Source organism: Pyrgilauda ruficollis, unplaced genomic scaffold (genome assembly GCF_017590135.1).
Source record: "Pyrgilauda ruficollis isolate IOZ18807 unplaced genomic scaffold, ASM1759013v1 scaffold231, whole genome shotgun sequence".
Lineage (NCBI taxonomy): Eukaryota > Metazoa > Chordata > Aves > Passeriformes > Passeridae > Pyrgilauda > Pyrgilauda ruficollis.
Window position 1 is genome coordinate 27,570 of NW_024522651.1, and position 24,682 is coordinate 52,251.

Genomic DNA, 24,682 nt, shown 5'->3' on the forward strand with positions numbered 1-24,682 from the left:
TTTGAGATCAGAACCAGGTTAAGTCCTTGGATCTTTACTGCAAAACCACCAAGATTTTCTACTTTGGTAGTAAGATTCTTGGATCAGTTTTTAAAAATCACAGAAACTTTAGCCAGGGAACACAAAGGAGCAGTTGATCTGTTTCATCAGACTTCATAATTTCCTTCCTGTCTGCATGGCAGTGTCACCTTGTCAGTGTGTCAGCTGGGGTGCACTTCTCTGTGATAACAACAAAATTCTGGCACTGACTTTTATTAGAACCCTCATTGCAATGTGAGTTCAGGTCCTAAACATGGGAAGCAAAATTCAGTCTAAGTTCAGACCTCTATTGAAAGGGCACAATTTAAATTTCAAATGTTCAACAATGCATGGAACGTGAACAAATGTAGCAACCCAGAAGCTGTTTCAGGATCAGCTTCATTTTAATACGCATAAGACAGGGGCAGGGAGAAGAGAAAATTGAATTAGAAGATCAGCAGCAAAGACAAGTTTATGACGTGATTGTGATGCCTCCACATGCAGTGCCTCAAAATCAGTGAGCATTTCATTTGCTTATACAAGGACTGATAAAATGGAGAGAGAAGGGGATCTTCCCCCACTGATAAAGAAAAAAGCTTCCCCCAAAATAACCCTCTTTTTCTCCAAAAACCATTGTAAGAAAAATGCCCCATCTAGAAAATACAGAAACCTCTCATGCAAGTCAGCAGTCATCACTGGCACCCACCGTGGCATATAAAGCTGAGTAGATGCTCAAAGCAGCATGTTTCGATGGAAAGGATCTCCTGGCCTTTTCAATCACCTCAACATCCCCCGTGCAGATGTTGCCATTGTTTATGAACTGGTGATGGGCCCGACAGTTGTTTCCAGTGTAGTTGGGTTTGCACACAGTCAGGAAGTAGGGAGCCAAGTTCCCAGTCACAACCTGGCCAGCATTTACAAAGATGTCAGTGGCAAAAAGTCCAAATGCAAACACTCCTGTGAGGAAAGGTTAAAAATAGTGATTATTCAAACATGTTTAGAAAATGTCACTATACCTGAGAGGGAGAGACATAATGAGAGTATTATCATGTACTTATAACAAATCTGTTACAAAAAAATGGGATCTCTGAGCCTGAAAGAGCAGTGTAGTGCTGAGACACGATTCTTCTCTTATCTAATATAACTACCTGGGATTAAGTACCTTTTGGATTTTGACTATTTGCCACCTTGATGGCGAAAATTTACAATCCTGACCTAGCAATATTTGGCATGTGCTTTTGGAAGCAACCCAATGCTTTGCTCTGGAAGACAGCTGCAATTCAGCTCATGTCACCAGGAGCACATAGCCTGTGACATGAAGTATTCACTTGAATGCAGGAACTTTTCCAGGGTTGTGAAGCATCTCTTGATCAATACTGCAGTTGTCACATCCTTCACTGACTCCTCTTGAGTGTTATCAATACAGCTGTTATGAACATATGAGCATCTTTCAGATGCATGTAATGCCTGCATACCAAAGGTACAGAACAGCAGGTTTGCAAAATTACCAAACTGAAATGTTCTGAAAGATTAAATCAGCTCTCCTCTTCCCCTTCTAATCACTAAGGTTGATTAAAGTGTCACAAAAACATAGAACAAATAAATATTGACTTCTGATTTAGGGATATTGAGGGTCATGCAGTTTTGCTTTCTCCCTTCTGTAGATCTGTAAGCAAAAGTCATTAAATTATAAATTATCTGAGACTGATATGTATTTAAATATGACCAAGAGCCAGAGCTCAAGGGAAATCATCTTAGGAAAGCTGTGATAAAATCTTAAGAGCTGGCACCATGATTGTAACATCTTCACTGCTTATCTATACTGAGTTAAAAAACAGATTAAAAGGCTGCTCTAGTCTGAGCGAAAAAGTCCAAAAATATGAGGGACTCAAAATAATGCAGCATGTACCGACAGTAACATACAATAAAATGTAACTAAAATGGATTTGTTGTACAAGTGTTGAGTGGGGTTTGCCTGTGCCAGCCAATTAGAGAGATGGTTTGGTGCCACTGTGGCACAGATCCCTTGCTGGGGTACTGATGGGAAGAGCCCTTCCCTCGGGAAACAGCCTGGAGGGGCTGCAGGACTGCAGAGCTGTTCTTTCTCACCATCCTTCCCCAAGGTCAGCAAGGAGGGTTACACAGTAAGATGATTCTGGAGGCTGAAGGTATTACTATTCTTCATATACATTTATTTTTATTTATTATTAATGAACTGGTATGTGATCATGAATTTAAAAAGCCGGTGGTGGCCAAAGAAGGAGGCTTCCTTTGGTTTTAGGCTGCAGGACTGGCCCCTGTCTTTTCAATGATATGACAGTTTTCCTCCCATTTATCTTGCTGAGTGTGTTTAAAAGGAGAACACAGAGACTGCTCCTTTATTTCCTTTATCCCTCTGGTAATATTTCAAATCCATGGTTTTCCACACCATCAGGAACTTCTCACCTACATTAGTCAGTGCACAAGCAAATTCAAAGGAAAAAGGCAGAAGGTTATCTTTTCAGCCTGGTGAAACAGCTGAAGTTATGACAGAGAAGAATCTTGTTTTATACACAGCACTCTGTCAAAATTTCATTTTTTTTGGCACAGCTTGCTTTAAATAGCAACTTTCTGATGTGCTGTGTAAATTACAGGGAGTACAGCGAGGATTATTACTCAGCTTTTACAATAACTAGAGGAAATTTAAGTGTCAGGCAGTCTGGCTCGTGCTCTTTATCGTGTACGTACAAGCCAAGAACCAAGACATTTCAGGAAAAGGTCATGGACTACACAAAACTATTCCAATCTCTAGGAAGTGCATATATGCAAAGGTACTTCTCTCCATTAAGAAAAGAAGTTTTAACACTTGCATTTTCTTAATATTTGGTAGCACAGAAAGTGGTGGCCCAAATGCAGCTGCTGAGGCCTGCAGGAATCTGGCGAAGAGCAAAGCAAGCCATGGCTGAAACCTTTGTCACATTCTGATTGTGGTGCATTTTGTCTGCTGCAGCTCCTCTCTCACAGTTCTGCCAAGCTGTGCTCTGTGAAAATCACAGCCAAGTGCAGCAATGAGTCTGGTGGGCAGGGATGTGACCCTTGCAGGCTGATTACACCTCACGTCTCTGGAGACTTGGAGCAAGGATTGGCTGTAATTGATTTAAAGGCTGTAATGCCAATGTGCCTGGGCAGTGCTGGACAGTCCCCTGATGGTTTCTGTACCTCAGGAATCCATCTGTTCAACGGATTTGTTCAATGACCTTCAGCAGCTAAACTAACTGACCAGAGCACAAAAATGCAGTGATGTGATTGCCAGCTTTTTAGAGGCAGACAAATTGCTCTGAAAGTCTTCATGGGAAGAGCAACTAGCCCCAGCTCTTCAGGGTCATGCAGCTCACGTCTGTGATATAATGTCAGAGAGAAAGAATGAGAGAAGACCTGACTCTTCCAGACTTTGACACCCCGGTGTAATGGGAGGTGGTGTCATCCTGCTCAGCAGCAAGTGCTTTTTATCAGTGTGCTCACTCTGGGCCAGAAAACCTGGCGATGAACTGTAGCACAGAACTTGGCACATGCTGAGAAAAGATGGGAACAGTGCAAGCCACATGGGAAGCAGACCTACAGCTCTCACTAGGAGAAAGGATGAAGGTTAATTGCAATTACATAAAGCCAATCTTTCCCCTCAGCCACTCATGTCACATAGTCTGGCTGCAAAAAGAGGCCTTAAAGAAGAAGCAGAAGCTATGTCTGGAAAGGCCTCCTGACTTCTCATTGTACTGAGTACTCTCAGCTGTGCTTGTGTCTCAGGTGCAGAAAAAGGCGCCTAGAAGACAAAACAATAAGCAGAATGTAACTGGGAGAGATACTAGCTTAGACCAGATATAAGAGGGCAGGCTGTACTCCCTGCTACTCTCTCAGCTTCTCCAGAGTCCAAGAAAAGGAAAGTCCTGTTAAAAAATGCTGAGGATGGATGAAGTGAAGCTTAACTTTCCTGCGTCATCTCACCTGAACTAACACTTGCCTTGGCTGAAAGGTCTAAGTATTTAGCAGTTTCAATTTTGAATGCTTCATTTTTAATTTCTCCACTTACACATCCCTCTAAATAATTGTCAGAAAGTCCTAAATGAACTTGTGGCTTCTGGGCTCTGACTCACATCCTATTCTCATGTTCTATCTCCTATCAAGTTCCTTCTGTGGCATTTAATCAGTGCTGCCACCTCCAGCTCTATAGCTTTTTCTAACAGAGGCATCTGCCCTGAAGAAGAATCCAGATCTTCTCACTCACTGTAGCCTCAGAGCCTCACCTCTGTCCTCCCTGCAATTCACGTTCAAGCTCTCTTCTTCCACCCTGAATCTATGTCACATCAGCCACTGCAGCTGCTTGTTGTCTCTGTGGAAACTCTCACTATTGGAGGCATTTAAAATGCCACTGATTTGAAAAAAAAAAGACCAAATTACCACTACAACAAAAATCAACAAAACCTCCCTTGGAACTTATAGAGGAGCAGCTGAAAAGACATTGGGAAGAAACAAGTGAGAAGCCAGTGGGTTGAAATGAGAATCAGGAAGTAGAATGCTTTATTAAGGAAAAATCAGGAAACCCTTAAATAAAGTGACAAAAGAAACAATGCACTGAAGGGTTCATGAGACATCAGAAGCTGAGCTCCTCAGTAACATCATCATGTTTTCTACCAAGAATATTTATTAGGCACTCCTCTCTGTCCCAATTATCTGAATTTCTCACTCTTAACCTAACTTGCTTGTAAAGTGTTCATATTTCACATGCACCCTCATACTTGCCTAACCCCTTTCCCACCCCTCTGTTTTTTAAGGAAGATTAGAGTTTCATTGGAAGGTGTCCCTGGAAGGACTCAGGGCTCTATGGGAATGCTGATCCTCAGCCCATTTTTGAATGCTTTGCTGTAAGAATTCTGTGCATCCAATAAAGCCATACACTTATAGTCCTGTGACTCAAGACTCTGCTAAACCACCCTTCATTTCATCTTAAAGGATGTGTAAAAAGAGACCTGTATCATTAATCCATTTTACAACAGGAGAGATGGGGATTGCAGGGGACTTTACTGTCCTGTTGCCATGGCATCAGGAACAGGCTCAGCATCAAGCTTCTGAGTGCTCATAACCTCATTCTAAGACTGGCTATGATCTTCCACTGAAACCCCACAAAGCTCACTACTCCAGGGATCTACTATCTTCTGACTGACCATGCCAGAAGAAATTCAGTTCCCAGTGCAAAAGTCCTCTGGAGGCTCAAGACTCCTCCTGACAGATGCACAGGGTCTCTTCCTTCCTCGCTGCTTTCACAAGCACCAGTTTTCATGGAGGCAGCTGCCAGCTCAGAGCCTGGCATCAAAGAGAACTATAAGGCCTGATGTGTTCCCAGCACAGAGACCTGTTCCTCATTGTGGAGATTCTTCAGTGATAATATCTACAGTAGTTCAAACTGCTGCAGCAGTTTTGGTTTGGGGCAACACCCAAACAGAAGCTCGAGCCCTGTGGAAAGGCAGACAGTTAATAACAGAACATGCACTGTTTCACGGTGAACTTCAGAAGCAAGGCAGAGAGAAGGATAAGGTCAGCTACGCTGTTTTGTGCAGCTGCTCAGGGAATTGGCATCAGAGCTCTGGGGTATATCTATCCTATTACAATAAACCCAATGTGTGTATAAATCTTGTAAACCTTTATTTGCCAAACTAAAATCTTAATTTGCTGAAATAAAGCCCTAATTTAATTATTTAGCTGCCCACTGTGAAGTGTCACCGTGCTTTAGATTAAGTTGTCAACAGAAGCTGATCTGCACCATTTGTTAACGGCAAATTATGCGCATCTGAAGTAAAAGCCACTGCTAACAAGCTGATGAAGCATGCTGAATTTCTAGATATCTGAACTAGAAAGGGGCTACTTGCATGTTATCAGGGCTTTGCAGGTAGACGACTTAATCACATGGATTAGAAACCTAATATAATGAAACACAATACGTACCATACTCACCCTGTCAGACTGGGTCAGGGAGGTCTGAGTCCCTGATCCTGGGAGTATGATAGCAGCTGCACATAAAAAGACTAAAACCTTGACTCAAACCATTCACTAAAATATTTTATAACCTCTATTTGCAATACAAAGGATTAAGTAGAACACAGATGCAAATGCAAGGTGGAACAATCTTAACAAAGTGCTGAATGTGAAATTACAAGACAGAATGAATAAATATACCAAAGGCTGTGTATGCTCAAGTTGGGAGACAGGGAGAAGAGGCAGAGACCCAGGAAACAGCCACCCTTATCAATTAGTTTCTCAAAGGTTCATCAGATAAATAGCAAGTTTTGACATCAAAAATTGATGACAGGACTGCTGAGAAGGGTGGGGAGAGGAGGGAGGAGAGAGTATGTGCCTAAAGTAAAGCATTGCAGCAGCAATATATTAGGAAAAAACCATTCTGAAGAATTGCACACCACTAGTTTGACCTCAAAACCTTAAAAAAAAAGTCTGTGAAAGCAGCTGTAAAAGATAAAGAGGAAGATGAAAAAAATTGAAGCATACATCAAAGTCTGATGTTTCCAAGCTAAGCAAGCTTTTTTTCACTGATAAAGAAAGTGTTTTTCTAAATACAGGGTACCTAGCAGGTTTCACCAATCTAGGCTGTGATACAGGACTTGATATACACTGCAGAAGGGTGAGAGGCAGTCTTTTGCCACAAAAGCAAATGTCAATCAGCATGAAGGAATCGTGTCTGGGCCAGGAAGGAAGAAGAATTGTGGCTCTGCTTCACGTAGACAAAGAATCAGGGAAAGATTTAATAAAAAGCTCAACATTCAGAGCTTCAGAGTCTCAACTAACTCAGGAGGGGAGGCTCTTAGAAACAGGCGTGTGCTGAGACCTTGAGGAAAACAAGGAGGGAATCAAAGAGAGCACAGTAAACAAGATAGGAAAAAACCAGAGAAGAAACATGGGGCTTTGTTAGCATTCCAGAAAAGCTGTAGGTTTTTTGTTTTGCTCTGCTTTCAAAGTGCAAAAAAGTCCTTAGTTCTGTATACATGAAGGAAAAGTAAGAGCAGAAAAGCTCAAATCCAGCAACGAGAAGATCCAATGGAGATTGCATTACAAGAGTCTTTATATTTTAGAGGCCCAAAAGATGGCTTAAAGTTTCCCTTTTTGCATCTCTTTCCTTGCAAAATATAAATGAACATTCAGTGAAGTATCTACAGCTTTCTGCTTGTTTTGTGGAAAGCACATTTAGGCTACTATTCTTAAAATCCCATCTCTTCCCAGCAACTTCCATTACAGAGATAGGAGAGGGTAGAGAAAAAGCCTCTTTGCACTCCTAAAATTTGGGCCCGGCAACTCTCAAATTCTCCATTATGTGCCTTGCAAGGTCAGACAGCAATGTTCATTTTTCCTGACACATGAGAACTAGACACATTGTAGGATTTTTCTTGTCCTTTTGAATAATATAAACTGTAATGCCTTACAAGGCAATTTTCTGAGGAGTTAAGTAACTGCTTTTTGCAAGTATTTATTAAGACTTGCTCAAACCTCTGGGTACCAAAAATAAATTGGCAGCAAACTTTTTTTGCAACAAGCCAGACTGCTTCCTAAGGAAGAGAACTTACTTGCAAGAGAACTTAGTTAATCGGCTGTGTAACTTTTGGCCCTAAAGTTTATCAGGAGAAGGCACACACAGAGAAATCTATGTACAAGCAACCTAGTTGTCTTTGCACAGCCAAGCACCCGGGAAGCTTCATTTTGGAGTGGGCTAAGTATGGAGCTAACTTCCCATCCAGGCACAGAGTACAGCTGCTCAGTCCATGCCATGTTTTCAAAGGACAGGTGAAATGCAAAATGAAAAACATGCAGTTACCTTCAGTTCCTTTCATAAATTATTTCATCCAACAAATTCTATTTATCTCATTTCACTGCAGAGTCACGGAAAAGGTTTCAGAAGAACACAAGCACACAGTGTAGTTTAAGATAAGGCAAAGACTTCAAGCCTTTTCTAATAATATTATCTTCATTTTTCTCAGGAAAACAAACACAGCTGCTAAGCCAAGATTCATTTCCCTGGCAAGGTTTATGTCCTACTACTCTCTAAGAGTCCACTGTATCATTGCTATCCCCTTCTCTTCCTTCAGAAGAGAAACAACAGCACGCTTAAGAATAAAGCTAACAATAAGAAAACATACTGAGTAAGAACTTAGCCTCCATGATCTAAGGACTCTAATGTTGACCCCGCAGGCAAGAGTGCTTGATTGGGACTTTGCAACATGCCAAATGTGCTGGAACAGTCAAAAAGCCCTGAGTGGCCCAGTGGACACTGGTACCCTGCTTCTCTCTTAATGGCAATTTGCTGTCCATCAATATATCCCAGAGGTTATGTGAAGTTCAAGGGTGTTTTATTTTTACATTTCTGTGTCTTTCTGTTCCCCACAGCAGCACACAGACCAGGCCCAAGTAACAAAACACACGTGATTTGCTTCCACCTCCATGGTGGCAGAAGGTACATTTCACTCCCTACCTTCCATGCATAAAGCAGGAGGCACAGAGAGAGCTGAAGGAGAAGGAAAACCATGGTTCTTCCTCCTTTGCAGCATACATTTGCTGATGACATATATGCTAGCACCTTCAACTCTGGGCTCTGAGGAAGTATCCCTGCTTGCAGCCAGGGATGTGCTCCATGGAAGCAACATAACACCTGCCACAGCCACAGCAGACATTTTCATTCCAGGTTAAGCTCAGAAATTAAGCAGTGACGGGGAAGAAGCATCCCAGATACTTTCAGCTTTTCTCCCCCCACTGCTTGTGGTCAGACTATGAATCTGGCCTCAGCTCTCTCTCTGTGAGAGGCAGTGCGTGAGGGTGCTTCACTTCTGAGAGCGCACAAGGAGGGCAGTGCAGCGATGGCAAAGCCCCTCTTGGCCACTGAGGAGCCACTGGCCCATGCCATCAGCCAGACATCCCATCCCACGCATGAACTGGGGACCCATCAACAGAGTGAAGAAGGTAAAGCGGTTTGCAAGCACCATAAAAAGCAACTTCCTAATGGTTTAATGACAGAACTTCATTTCTCAGCAATTAACTCAATGAAAGCTCTAAGAAAAAGCAAATACAATGAAAATAATATTATTATTTTGAAGTGAGCTCTGGGCTTTTTACGTTGTGCTCAGCTGAACATTATGTGGCAGAGCTATGGATGTTGAAATTAGAGCTGAAAAGAAAAATGCCAGATAGATGAGCTGGTGAGGACAAATTTGTAATTAAAATGGGTAGCTCACATAAACTAGCAATGATGAATTTATTCATATAAGGATTTGATTGGTAAAACCTTTCTTTAAGGGTCTCAAAAAAGCATTAAGCTCAGCAGAATATGATCTAAACCAGCTCCAGCCAGCATGATATGGCAAATTTTTAAAGTTACCTTGGAAATCCAGAGGGGACTATCCCTCTAAGGTGGAAGATGCCTGCAAAGATTTCACAGCTTAATTAATTTTGTGATGTACTTTGTCAGCGTGTTTCATCCTGGTTTGGTGCAAGCAGGGTCCAAGCTTGCAGTGCACAGGATGCTTACCTGTAAAACGTATTATTCTTCGAAGCAGTGGGTTCAGGTAACAGCACTCTCCAGTCAAAATAGTTTTCTCTTGGATTATGAGGGTTTCTCGGGTTGACTTTATGAAATACATGGATATCTCACCAATAAAAATCTGCCAAGGAAAGATAAAGAAACAGAAGGTTAAAAATTACATGAGCAAACATTGAAACATGGGTGTCTAGTTCCAGCTCACAGACAGTGCTACACAGCCCTTTTTGGGGACACTGCACTTGCACTGTGGGGCTCAGCATGACTGACACACACCCAACTCCCACCCTGGGGAGGGATCATTCCTTCACTCAGTGGTAGAGAGACCCAGAGAGGCTGACTTCACTCATGGGGAAGATTATGGTGGTGCATCTCTCCCCTTCCCCTGGCTGCACTGTGAGCTGAGAAATGCTCATTAAGTCTTGGCCTTGATAAGCTGCACCTGGACTAAGCCCCTCTTGAGCATATCAGAGACACTGTCTGTTCACAGAAATTCTGCTGTCTAATGAGGATTTGTTTTTTCACTAACAGCCTTGGAAACTTATTTTTCTTGTGTGAATAATAACCCAAGTGAAATAATATTTTAGTTGTTCAACTTTCAAAAAAAGCTACTAACTTGAATTGTGCCCAGAGTAGAAGATTACCATAACTGCAGCCCACTCTCTTGTGATCCTCAGAACATGGGTTCAAAGTGAGATCCTTTTTGAGCTCTCGATTCCCAGAAGATAAGAGGGTAATGTATATGTCTCAAACACTGACAGCTGGATGGCTGTGGAGCCAACCAAGGACTTTTGGTAATAACAGACCAGAAATAGTGGTAGCAGCCAAGGATTGTTGTTATTAAAACACTGTGAGAAAGAGCAATATTTGTCTAAATGTTCTGTTATCAAAAATGAAGTCTCCACACAACCACTGATCATAATGTTAGTTGTGCTTATGTATTACATATATTTGTATGATCTTAACATTCATGCTTTCTATAAATGTAATAGCTGCTTCCCATAGGAGTAGGATAATTTCTTAAGCACTTAGAACTAATTTACTTCTGTTGCACTGAGGCCTATCTACCCTCACTAAAGCTGGACAGAATTTAATCACAGGCTTTAGAGGCAATGATGATCCACACACAGCAGGAACCTCTGAAAATATCACCTATCATGTTCTGTCAGCAGGCTTTAGAAAGGGAAACTGGGACCCTTTTAGAAAGACAGAGTTTCTAAGTAAAGTCTTTAAAATAAAAAAAAACCCCACAACTGCCTGATGTGGAAGAAATGAGCTTTTAAGGGGAAGCACTCAAGATTATTAATTTAATGCATTATTGCAGGACATACACAAGAGAATCCATAGTGTTAGGGAACAGTCAGAGAAATACAGAACAGAAGTGTTTGTGTACACACACACGGGTGGCACAGACACCCGGAGTTAGTATAAATGTCAAGGAAGTCACCTTAGTTCACTCTGACTGCTGGAATGGTGTGTTGTTTCAAGGGCAACAATTTATCCTTATTAAGCCAGATGAGTGTCCTTATTGATTATTGACATTCAAGCCAAGTAGGCTCAACCTCTTTATAATTCTACCCGCTGATGGCAAGAGCTGTGGAGCTGTAAAATGCATGTCGATAATGGCATCTGGAGGGGAGCTGATGCATGGGAGCTGCACTGAAATATTGCCTTTATCCCGTTTCACTCCATCTGCTCTTAACAGAATTGGCAAGCAGTTCAATAAGCTCAGCTCACTAACGATGGGGCTGGAAATTAAGAAAAAGACCATCTGCACTAAAGCAGTTTGAAAGTGACACTCTGTTTCAACCCATTTATTATTTGAGTTATTACAATGTTCAGAAGTTTGAATTACTGCTTTGGCTCTCTCTCTGCTCAGGGTTGTACATACACACTGAGAGATGATTCACACCCTGAGGGAATTCTACTCTGTGAACACAGGGGCTACTCGACTTTAAAATATCCTAAACTTTTCAAATATGAGAGACTTAGTCATAAAACTTACTAACAGTCCTCCTGTAACTATACATCCATCTTTAAAGTTCCTTTACCTCAGAAGTTAATGGAGTATTTTCCAGCTTCAATCCCCATCTTTGTTTCTATAAATCTAGCTGTCTGGCATACTCCTAGCAACTCCCATGTGCATAGATTAGTTCTTCTTAGATTTAGGAGTAAATTTTGCCAGGCTATAAATCTGTTCAGTTCCATTCCACTGATTTAAGCAGAATTATCCCAGATTTCCTACAGCATAACAGTTCAAAATTTGATTTTTAAAAATGAATACTGCCTTTGGTTTAATACAGAGTTTAGCTATATGGCAATAAAGCTATGTTTGTGTGGAGATACAAAGTGATTCAACATAACTGTACCATTCTTGTCATGTCATCTCTGGCACTAAATTTAGTTGCTGAAATTTGTTTTCTAATATGCTTAATATGGGCTCTCTAGAAAGTCAGCCTTGATGTTTCCAAAAAATTCAGTGGGCAATTGGACACCTGATTCTGAAAGCTGATCTGTCTGTGCACAGTTGAATGTGGTCTAGCTCTCAAAGAACTTGTTTGTTTGTTTTTTTTTTCCCCATGCATTTTGAAATCAAGTAACTCCAGTGATTCTCGTGATTTAAACTGTGATGATGCTGCACAAGCAGGTCCACATCCAGCCAAGTTCTCCAGCTGGCCTCCCAGAATCAATCACCAGCACTACTGAGTACCTCAGCTCCTGCCAAAACAGAATCAGCACTTCAGGAATGGTTACCAATCAGTTCTATAGCTGACATCTAAATATAGACTCTGCACCTAAATATGGGTTGAAAAACAAAACAGCAAGCAAACCACTTTTATTTCTGTTTGGGAAAACAATGCAAGGCTAATGAACTTCTGTATCATACTGGCTTAATTAGGCAGTAGAAATGTCAGGAGAATTGCACTGGATTGAAAGCACAAGTGATCTGCAGTCTGGCATGGTGTAGGTAATAGGGAAGCAAAAGTAGTGCCCTGATTGTGTTTTTGTTCTTGGTTTCCTGAATAAAATAGCTCATCTACACTGAGGACATATTGCTTGAGAACTCTTGCTCACATTCCATTTCCTATGACTACCAGATAAAAATACAAGGATGACCCAAAGCCCCAGTATGATTAGAAGTACTTACCCAGCAGGCATTTTTCCTCTGCTGATTTCAACCCCTCCAGCGAGAAAACTTCTTCAATTTTCCCTGCCTTCCCATTACTGGCAGTGTCACCAAATACTCGCCCCTCAATGTACAGCTCTCAAAGCCCTCTGCTGCACACACTTTACTTATTTCCTGGCTCATCCTGACCCAGCAGATGATAAAATTATCTGTCCATTTTCCTCTTCAACAATCTTTTATCTATGATAGTCCTTCAGCTGACATTTTCAGACAGTGAAACATCTCATCTTCCCCTTTCAAGTTCTCAGCACAGCATTAGTGCCTGATACTCCCTGCACTCCTGTACAGATTACTGACAGTTCGTAAATTTAATTATCAATTTAATCAACAAAATAGTGGAACTATTGCTTTTAAAAGGACATGGAATCTTTTTTTTTTTTTTTTCTTCCTGTGGCACTTTCTGATAAGCTCACACAAAGCATCATTTGCACAACTTTGTTTGGGGAAAAAAAAAAAAAAAAAGTGAACATCAAGAAGACCAGTTTCTGTGAGGATGAACTAAAATATACTATCCAGGAATGTCTCTCTGGTACAACCGAGAGGAGGCTGCAGAACAGTGGGACATTTGAGCTGCTGTCCTGCAGTAATTGTGCAGTGGGGCAAGGCTGAGGAGCTGATTTGAAGGGTTGTATTAAATTTAGAAGAATAATTATTGATGGTGCTGACAGGCACAGATGGGCCCAGCTTTTAACCCCCTTTGTTCCTTTTATCAGTTTTTCTCAGTAAAGGACATTGGCCTTGTACCTCAGTTCAAATGCTGTAGCAAAGGTGAGGACTGCATCCCTTCTTCATTCCCCTGCCATGCTTTTGTTTACTTCTCCAGTAGCCAAAGTATTTCTCCTTAGTCATGTTTCTCCAAACTCCTGTTCCATGTAGAGTGCCACAATCTGGTTCCTCCTGTGCTTCAGTCATGCTGCCCCAGTCTCACCTCTGTTTTCTTCCCTTTGAAAACCCACTACAGATTCACTGCAACTCCAGCTGCTCACCTCACTTCTCCAGTGGGATCTGCCCTGAGTGCCTCCTTGCTGTCCCACTGCTGCTGGCAGAGGCTGCACCCCATGTTGGAAAATATTCTAATGATAATTTTTTTTTATTTTATAACTTTGTTCATTTTTCACAGAATGAGCTAGGTTGGAAAAGACCTTTGATATCATCAAGTCCAACAGATGTTCACCTTTGCCCCAAGGCAAGGGAATTAGGGTTTATTTCCTCTTTCCTTTAGGGCATTGTTCCACCAGGTGAAGGCCTGATGAGCTTAAAGTCTCTACAGACTGGGAGGAGAACAGAAGATACACCAAAGGTAACAGCCATCAGTGGTCATCAAGTGCCATTAATAGACCATCAACCCAAACAATACCCCTGGTCTGCAGGAGAGAGAAGAATAAGGACCTACTTAGCACCAGAGGTGAAAATATCTGTAAGTAATAGGAAACCAAAGAATAAGAACTATGTAACCAATTAACATTAAAGCAATGAATATCTATGGGTTTTGACTATATAAAGTTTGTGAAAAATATCATAAAATACTTGTGGTATGGAATGATTTTCTCTGCGCACTTGGCCTACGTGAGGATGAAGTTATTTCTGTTGCACATCCTGGGCAGAACAGCATCCCAGTCAGAAATAAAGTAATGCCTTGATTCTCTAACACTAAAAATGTTATTGGAGAGTTTTTATTTTTCCTGTAGTTTTGGTGACACTCACAGCCCTCCTGCCTCCCCTTCACTCACTCACTCACTCACTCACTCACTCACTCACTCACTCACTCACAACAAACGTGAAAACACTATTTTTGTAATTTTTTCACACTTCCAGTGAACACTGGGGTTGTGTAGAAGTTCCCACTGTCTTAATTTCAGCTGCAATTCCACACGGATAAAGAAGGAGGAGCACCAGCCAAGGTACATGGGAGAGATGCAGGATGCACCACTGTGCCCACAGTTTGGGACTGCCTCAAGTCTGTCTCTCTGTGAAAGTAGTCCCGTCTGCTGCTTTTAATGAAAAAGTACAAGTGATGTTATTTCCCATCCCAGGAAGACAACGGAGTTCCTAGATTAGGGAGAATCATGTGAAGTGCGGACATAACCTATCTGTCTTTCCTAGGTATTAAATTAACATTATTCTGACTTCTGTGAGCTTTTAAATCCTTCAACTTGTTTACTCTAACAGCACCCTTGTGACACAGTCACTCCTTTTTCCACTTTCTACACTGAAATCACACCCAGGGAACATGCTGCAACACACAAAAATCTCTGCAGCAAAAAAACCTGAACTTAGATCCTGGGATATCATTGCTCTCAGCTCTGGGCAGGTTTCAGCAAGCCATATGACATTTCCCAAATCCTGTGCAAGGATGCGTGCGGCTGCATTTTTAATGTCCAAATAGAAAGAACCAAGTTAACCAAGTCTCCAGCATTCAAACAGCAGCCAAGGGGAGGAGAGGATATGAGAAAGTCACTGGCTGTGAGACAAGCTGCATGCAGAGTGCCCGAAAACAGAGAATAGCAGTAGATGAGGGCTGTGGGGCTCTCAACCGCAATCAGCCAGTTTCAGCATGACTACACACACTTTTCCTGGCAGAAGCAGGACCCTTCACCAAAAGGTGACCTTTGCAAAATGTTCCAGAGGGTGTTTCATCAGCACGGGCTTGAGCGGGACCAAAAGCAGTTCTGCCCTTTTGCACTGTGGTGTCTCTGAGGTTTCTATTATAACAGCTGCAGTCAGGATAGGGATGTTCTTCAGGCTCTGTGCGGGAGCTCATGACTTCAAGAATGGAGAGCCCACAGCGCCTACTTCAATGCTTGCCTATTCTCATTGTTAAAGTTTGCCTAATTTTTAATCCATTTCAGTTTTTGAAGCTGGTGTCCCTTGCAAGGCTGCCTCTTGTGATCTGAACAGTCTCTTTCCCTCTTCTCCACAGTCCCCACTAAGAACATGGCTTATATTGACTTTCACTTACTGCTGAGAATTCCTTAATTCCTTAGATCTCCCTCACATTTAGCCTTAGCCCCTGAGGAATATTGATCTGCCATCCTATCTGCTACCCTCAGGACCCAGTATTGACGCTGTGAAGCTGAGACACTCCATGGTCAAACACAGGTGGCGAACACTTAGCAACATTTGTATTGGGGAAGGGCAGCTCAGAAAGCAAAGGGTGGCTGAGGTCTGCCTCAACATCCTCCCCAGGACACAGGATTTCTACTGTGATCCACAGACAGGGCCCTGACCCAAGCCTGCCCGGTAGGCAGAGGTTTTCCCTGATAAGATCACTATCACTGATATTCCTGAGGACAGGGACCAGCTGAGACCTCCCTCAGACACTCTCTTGTCTTTGTCCACCACACCCTGGACAGGACCCAGGAATCAACACTGTATTTTGCAAAACTATACAAGGCAATGAAACAGTGTCTTCAGCTGAATGTTGCAATGACAGCTCACTTTTAATTTTCCAAGGACAGAAACTCAATGGGTTCAATCTGCATTCAATTACTCACCTCATTCTGTTTTGGAGTGGGTGACTGTTGTTGTTGAATGAAAACAATAGCAAAGAACAGTTGCAAGTAGTTTTCCAGAACAAGAAAATTGCTTTGTTGTTTTGTTTCTCTTTTTTAAGTCAAAAGCGTTGAAATCCACAATTTATATTCTAGCCTGCTCAAAACCCAAAACTGTTTTAGAGTTGAGCTCAAAAATGTAATACACTGTGGTAAAACTGTCTAAAATAATTATACTGAAGTTCTAATGAAGAGAATACACATTTTTCACAGCCCTGCATTGTTCCTCACAAACTGGCCTGTGGCTGGGACCACCACGGGGTCCCAGAGACACTGTCAGAAGTGCCTGAAAGCGTTGCACCAAACCAAGAAAGCGTATTTATTCTTCCAGAATGGTGTGCAAACAGCAGAATATAAACATTTACACAGGGCACACCTTTGCCTTGCTCCTTTGTAAGCCAGCTCCTCATTCACCACCTCACAAGGCCTGGCAAGAGTCCAGGAGAGGAAGGCAAGTCACCACTGGCAGAGGACACAGCTGGCTGTGCCAGCACAGAGTGAAGCGTGGTGGGGAGAAGGCTGTGGCACAGCAGTCTGTGCCTTCTGGCAGCACCATTGCCAGCAGAGCCTGGTGATTCCTGCCTGGAGAAGTAGGAAGAAGCTGCTGTAGCAGAGCTCTGAGCTGCGTCAGACGTTCTTGGTTCTCCTGGCGTCTGATGCTGAGCAGCCACAGGGGATTCAGCCATGACAGGCAGAGATTCCCTGGCCTCTCTTACAGAAATAAATCACTGTAATAACATGGCTGTGCTAAGGCAAAGCCAAGGAATCAAGACAGAACAGGAGAACCATTGAGAAGAAGGATGTTTCTGAAGTTTGAGAGGTAAGTGCAGATTGTAGAGAGAAGCTGGAACAATTTCCTCCTACTTCAGATCAACATTGTAATTCATAATCAGGTTTTGTTTGACTGATTTCAACATTATCTGACAACAAATACTCCTTTGCACAAACTAATAGCACTGGACAGTTAACAGATTACATCTAGGCTGCTACTTCCCACCTGGAAACAGAAGGAAAGAAACAAAAGTCTGTGTGAAAATGGTAGTGGCACTTTCTATTCACTTTAAGGTAATGAAGAACAGTGAGAACAGTGCCCTTGAAGCTTTCTGCCACTGTTCAGTATTCATTTCAGTGAGCTGGCTCAGTTCCTAAGCCTCTCTGCTTCTCTCGGGTGGGTAAATAAATCACATTGGATGGAGCAGAGCATGCAGCAGTGCTGAACTCTGGAAGGATTGTTCAGTGCCAGCTGGGGAATTGGCTGCCTTGCAGTAACCTCATAACAGGGAAAGCTAGTCTTCAGGGACACTGATGAATGTGGTGGAGTCATCCCAGAATATTTTTAGAGAAATGTTTCAAAAACAACGAATAAAACTGCATAAAACCAGGCCAGTCACATTTATTTTTCCACTAAAACTGCAGGGAAATGCAGATACAATGGCACCAACCCACAGCAGCTCTTCTGCAAAGTGCTCTCAGAAATAAAACACATGCATTTGTTTCCCCCATGCCCAGTGTTGCAGCCAAATGACAGAGACACAAAGATACTCCATTAAGTTCACAAAGATGTTCCCTTTTGGCTTGCAAGCACTGTAACACCTCAAAGCGGTGCTGAAATCATGGCTTTGAGTCCTCCCCAGACCCATGCACACAGGACTGCATTTAATGCTGCTTGTGTCTCAGATGAGGAAGCTTGTACATATCACTGGAATACCTTCCACAGCTCCAGAAGCCCTTTTAGATTTTACTCTGAGCTCATATCTTATTGCTGCTGGCTTCCACCAATAACCACTCGTCTCATGTCACAAGGTGTCAGGACAGTGGTAATATGAAATAAACACAGATCAAATTTGCCACCACATCAAACCAACCATTTTCCAAATCAACCGTTCTGCCATTAGGAAGTGAAGCAGTAAGTGTTGTGCAGAGGAAAAACAAGTAATTGCAAAGGTAATGGCATTACCTTTGACTTAAGTCATGTCTTGGTGGGGGAGCTGCACAATGTTGGTGATTCCTCCTGAGAGCAAAGTGTAGGGAGTGAACCTGCAACTTAAGTGACAGTGAATGCACACAGCACTCCCTGCCACGATGCACAGTTGTGTGGGTTCTTTTGTTTGTGTGGAGGTTTTTGCAGAGTTTTTTTAAAGAGTACAAATCGTCACGGTCTAAATAGGAATGGTTGCATTTGCTCCTTGTACTGAAATGCCTGACATTTGATTGTATCAAATATCTCTTCCCAGGCTGTGGACAGGCTGAATGAGAGGCAGCACCCATTTGGGCACAGGATGGCAGATGAGGATACGCACATTCTGAGTGGACTAACCAGCAGGGAAGTGCAATACAGAGTTTAGGGAGAATCTGAGCTTGCTTTCTGTCTCATTTATAAACTTTTTATTGATGACCATTGCCAAAATTTGGTCTGCAGAATCAGCTACAAGCCAAAGCAAAGTGAGAAAATGCTGTGCAAAGAGAAGAAGGACTCTCAGGAAAAGGTGGGAATGAGAAATAAAATTAGCTACTCCTATATAGACCTTGTGATGAGCACCAGTCAGGAGCACAGAAAAACCTCTGACATATGCCCTGGTTGAAGATTAACCTGATATTAAGTAACAGAACATTAAATACTTGAATTATGTATTAATGGTACAATATAACAATACAACTAATTAAAAAAATTGATTAAACAATGCATTAATAAATACTGCATAAAAGTGGATAAAAAATGCTTTGCCAGGGAAATTTGACCTGCTGTCTCCTTGAGGTTGTATCTAGAGATCACTGGTGCTAAGCACAGTGCTAAGACCCCTGTGTTGACCCCGACCATGTCTTCTCTGTGTGGAGCAATGTGTCCAGTGCAACAGCACAGCACAGCCCAAAAGGCAGAGTTCACCAGTTAAACCAGCCCTGGATCCATTCACCCAGGGTGATGACTGTCCTTGTGGACCCAGGCTAGCATTCCTGCACAGTTTGCATGGGATGTGCTAGCTCAGAGTCCAGCTCCACACAGCACGGTGCTGAAGTACTCTTCATCACACAACAATCTTACCTGGCATTCATTACAGCCTTTCACTCTTTGTGTTTAACATGGGCTATGGAAACTACAAATAAAACACTATTCAAAGAATCACAGAATTGCTCATGTTGGAAAAGGGCTTTAAGATCCTGAAGTCTGATCATTGACCCAGCATTGCCAAGTCAAGATTCCAACTCAGCTTTTCATAAAGAATAGTAATTAAGAAAAGCTTCTTGGTTACTAAAAAGCAAAGAAAATGCTGATCCAGGGCAGCAAAATTTGAAAGGTTAGCATAAAAAATTGGCAGACCAAGGATTTAAACAGAAGATCCAAATAAACAGCAACACTCATTACCCAACACTGTATCAAGTAATCAAGGGACAAACCACCCACTAATGTCTGGAATCAAGGCATGGCTGTGACCCACCATCTAACTTTACAGAAAGCACCTGTGAAAGCTACATCCCTGAACATTGGCACTATGTTGATAGGGGAGGTCCAAATTGTGGGGGTTTGGGGTTTTCTTTGTTTTGTTTTGTTTTGGTCAGGTTTTTTTTATTTTCAAATAATCTATCATTGCAGCAGAAAGTAAAATGAAAGCTTTGACATGCAACAATAAAATAACTCTGTTACTGCAGATGTTTTTAATAAACTTATGATGTAATCCACTTCAAAACACCTGGTTGTCTTCAGAAGGTGTCCTGTACCAAAACCTATAGGCTCTTCTGCAGATCCCTTTCACACTTCTTACCACACTCTGTGACAAGAACATGATTTGAGGCACTAAAATTACTTCAGAACAAAACTTAGACTACGGTGAAGCACTCACTATTTAAAAATGAATACGTAATGTACAGCTTTAATCAATTTTTGAAAGGGATGAAAAGCAAAATTAATAAAAGAAATAAATACTAACAGGGAAGAAATAAAGAGAAAGAAATACAACAAAAGTCCATAAACAGAATCTGACAGGAATTTATCAATGTAAGTACAAATTCAGCAAAGCTGGGGCTGTTGGTGAAATATGCAACTTTCTGTATGGAAAATGGAAAAGGGCTGAAGCTTTGGTAGCCAGTGACTGCAATAAATTGTTTGGCATTGTATGTACTCTGCTACTTGAATATTTTTATCTGCATAGAACAGCTACATTGCAGTTTACTGACTGAATAGTGAATAAAATCAGATTTAGAAAAAAGTTTTGTGACTATCAGAAACAAAGAAACTATTAAAAAAGAAGAAAACAGCATTCATATTTTTCTTTGTATTTAGCATCCTTCTCCTCATCTAAGCCTTTTAAGGCCATTCAACAGTCCTTTTAATATAGCAGGAAATAATCCTGGATATGCTGCACATCTGACCTGGATTTTACTTCAGCTTTGTCCTGTTTTCTTATTTCCAGTAATACATAACCTTTGCATTAGAGCCTCTCTGGAGCCCAGGAAATTCACAACTAATCAGTGAAGTAAGCAAGCTATTGTAAAAGGTTTAACAAGCTTTAACCCTCAGTCTTGCATTGTGATTATCTCAGAATAATTACTTCTGGAGATAACTGATGAAGATCATATTAGTCTGAGGCAAAACAGAGATCCTGCTAAGTGTAAATCAATTACAGCCGAGCAGAGAGGCGAGGGGACAAAGATATCACAGGACTATTGTTATTATTTATGAGGCGGTCATGGGGATTTCAGATAATTCCTCATACTCACAATCGCTGTTGGAGTTGAAGCCAGCACACAATACAGCACAAGCGGTGAAATGAAGCTCTCGTCCTCTGTCCCAGGGTACGGTTTCATCAAACTGCCATCCTGACAGAAGAAACCTTGGATATGCACCTGAAAAGTGTCAGTGTACTCGAAGTAGTAGGCGAGCAGAACAGTCCCAGCCATGATGACGAGCTGAAAATAAAGCATAGTCACAGAGAGGCGTTAGTTGCTTTTTGAACAGATGCAGCTGTGCCTGCGAGCTACTCCAGTCCTGCGGACCATCCTCCCTTCACCGTCACTCTGACAACCCCTGCCATAATGCTGTGTGAGCGTGTGCGTGTGTTTCTGCGCCTTTGCTTTGCAACATCTGTTACATAAACCTTTTGGCGAACGACGCCAATGAACGTCTCAGAGAGGAGCGGGTCCGCGCAGGGTGCGGGAGCCCGGGCAGCGCCGCGCTAGCAGAGGGCATGCGAGCGTCAACGCGGGGGGATCGATGGCAGCGGGGCAGGAGACGGCAGCAGCCACAGAGAAAACCTGCGCTCAGCGGCAGCGAGTGGGAAAGGATTGCTACAAAGCCTAGAGGAAGCTAAAGCCAAAAGAGCTCCCCGCTGCAGCTGCAAGCCCGTGCTGGAGAACGTGCACGTCGTGCTAATTCAGACGGGCCCTCTGTCTGTCCCAGATGAAGAGGCATCCAGAGGAGGCTTTCCTGCCACTCACCTTTCCCTGGAGCTGCTTCTTTATGAGTAAAGCTTTAGAAGTCTACTCAGAAATCTCCAAGCAACCTGTGGGGACTTCAGTGCACTCATTGCCTGACTTACCCACTCCACCACAGCCAATTTGAAAAAACCGGCTTGAGTCTGAAGCTGCATTTATATCACAGATATGAACTGCAAGGAGCCTTTCTGGTCTCTCTTTTCACACTTCATGGCTCCTAAATGGGTTGGTTGGAAGCTCAGCAGTCCACTTTTTTTGTTTATATCCACAGGATCAGCTTCCCACACTGTTTCAGCAACACGTCACCACAACCTCACCTCATGAAAATAAGCAGATTTACTAATTCTTGTTCTCCCTCTGCCACACTGCAAAGAAAATCTCGCATGACAGTCCTCATACAAGACAAAAATAGTATTATTGATTTATAACTGGGTGGTTTTTGTTTTTTTGTTGTTTTTTTTTTTTTTTTTTTTTTTTTTTTTTTGGGGGTAATGGTTTTAAAACTAAAAGAGGGTCGATTCGGATTAGGCATAAGGATGATGTATTTTACAATGAAGGTAGTAAAAAAACGACACAGATTGCCCAGAGAGGTGATGAATATGAATACCCCATCTCTGGAAGTACTCAAGGTCAGGTTGGACTAGGCTTTGAGCAACCTGGTCTAGTGGAAGGTGTTCCTGCTCATTGCACAGGGGGGGGACTAGCTGGCCTCTGAAAGTTCCTTCCAACTCAAATCCTATGATTTCAAATTGTGACTACAGGATCCGATTAAAAATCCTCTTTATGGAGACTAGTGCCACTATTACAGAAGATGTCACTATGCAACTATTTTTGTCATTACAACTATACAAGTTATCTAGACACACCATATAAAAAAGTAACCTGGTCCTGGTTTTAGTATTTTGCCTCCAGGAACTCTGCAAGAAAACTGTATTGCTGCAAGGTTATTGTAAGACCTCTGAAAATTAATTTTAGCAATTCCATCTCAAAGATACACTTGAAGCTATTAATGCACTCCTCTGGCACATCTCTGCACACACAGCCAGCCATTAAAGCAATTGTTTATCTGAGTAAGAGCTGGGTTAAAATTAGAAAAAAATAATGAAATCAGATTAGTAATTGATGAAAGTAGAAGACCAAAGAACCCCTAAGTGGTTGAGGTGATTTGGGGATTAGTTAGTCCACCCTCCTCTGCTCAAGCAGGGACACCTTAGTCGGTTGCCCAGGACCATGCCCAGATGGATTTCTGAACATCTCCAAGGATGGAGTTACACAAGCTACCTGTGTAAGACAGACTTGTAAGACAGACTTAAAAGAACATCACAGTGAAGCCATAGTTGTGACATTCCATTCCCGATTTTTTATCTTTAAAATTAACCGTCTCATTTTGTGTATGTATTATTTTCAAGACCACATACCTGCCCAGAATAAATTTTTTTAACAAACATAAAGCAAGATGCTCTGTGTATTCCCCAGAGATCTTCACAGCAACCTTGATGAGTACAAACACAGTCCCACAACTAAGGATAGAGGAGTTAATTTACATCTGAATTTAACTCCTTGAGTACCTATAGATTTTCTGAACAACCTAGGCAACTCAGCTTTGTTAATTAACACAGAGAAAGGCAATGACACTATCACCATCTACCTGACATGCCCAGATAAACACGCTGGAGATTGCAGGATGCTTGTATATAGAGGTCTTTAAACTCAGTTCCAGCACCCCATATGGGCTGTCAAAAGCAATCTGACCCACCCTTCCTATCCCAAACATACTGCCAGAAATACTTCAGGTTGCCAGCCCCAGCTGGAAAACACAGGTAATGATAAATAATAAATTATGCAACAGACAGCTGCTTTTTCTCCTATTACTGGGAATTGGACAAAGCAGGTTATTGAACCTTCTCTGGGTGTCATATGGAAAAGAGAATTTTTATTTATATTTTTTCAAAAAATAAGGTGCTTTGATATGGGAGGAAAATGTCACTTATCACAAATGCAGTCTCTAGACAGCAGTTCCACAACTAACATTGACTTTTCCCTTGTCAAATGCTGACTCAGTGCTGCACAAAACCCCCTCCTGCATATAAAAATACAGATCTTGACTGACTGACTCAACATTGATATTGACTTAGAATATCACAAATCACAGGATCACAGAATGATTTGGGTGGGAATGGACCTTAAAGCTCAACTCATTCCAATCTGCCTGCCATGGGCAGGGATACTTTCTAGCCTGGTCTTGAGACACCTCAATAATGAACCCAATTCTGTTCACACTCCCTGTGCTTCTGTGTTTTGTTCTTCTGAGAAAGGAAAAAACCCAGAAAACATATAACAGATTTGAATTGTGGACACATCATATCGTGTAGATGACATCCACCATATCACTGAAACAGTAACAGCAGGCAGCAGAAATTTGACCTCCAGCTAAACAGACCTTACCATACCCCAAGGGATGACGTGAGATACAGAAAGCACAGTCAGCCACTACCACAAACAGGAGCCAAATTTTTGCTGCTGGTACAGTCAGTGAAGACCTGACCACTTCTGTGTGGCAACTTCCTGTGCCTCATCTTGAGTATTCCCATCTTCAAGCAGTTTCTCACCAAAACGCAACCAGAAACTTCTTTTTGTTCTCCCTTCCCTTTTTCCTTTCCAGATGGTAACTATTTAATGTGTGTTTAACATGAGTGAGATGACAAGTGCAAGAAGGGATCAGACTGGCCAGAACCAGGGATGTCAGAGACAGGAGGGCTCCCCGCAAGGCAATAAACTTTCCCTGGATGCTGGGATAAAGAACAGAAGCTGCCCTGTAGACATCCTGGATTATGAGCACTTCGGGGTCCAAATCAGTGGGCCTGGATTTTGTAGACTTTTCTCCCTGTTTTCAGGTTTACAAACATTGAAGGAAGCAGAGAAGAACAGGTAGGC

The 24,682-nt window shown here is 42.1% G+C and overlaps 1 protein-coding gene across 1 annotated transcript in view; it reads right to left on the reverse strand.

Annotated features, from left to right (window-relative positions):
• The window catches only part of PLPPR1 (phospholipid phosphatase related 1), a 119,741-nt gene that overhangs the window by 9,453 nt on the left and 85,606 nt on the right, over positions 1-24,682 (reverse strand). Inside the window, exons 3-5 of the mRNA XM_041469395.1 lie at positions 21,035-21,223; positions 9,575-9,707; positions 725-975 (exon numbers count right to left, since the gene is read on the reverse strand). Of these exons, the coding sequence (XP_041325329.1) occupies positions 725-975; positions 9,575-9,707; positions 21,035-21,223 (573 nt within the window). The remainder of the gene's footprint in view (positions 1-724; positions 976-9,574; positions 9,708-21,034; positions 21,224-24,682) is intronic.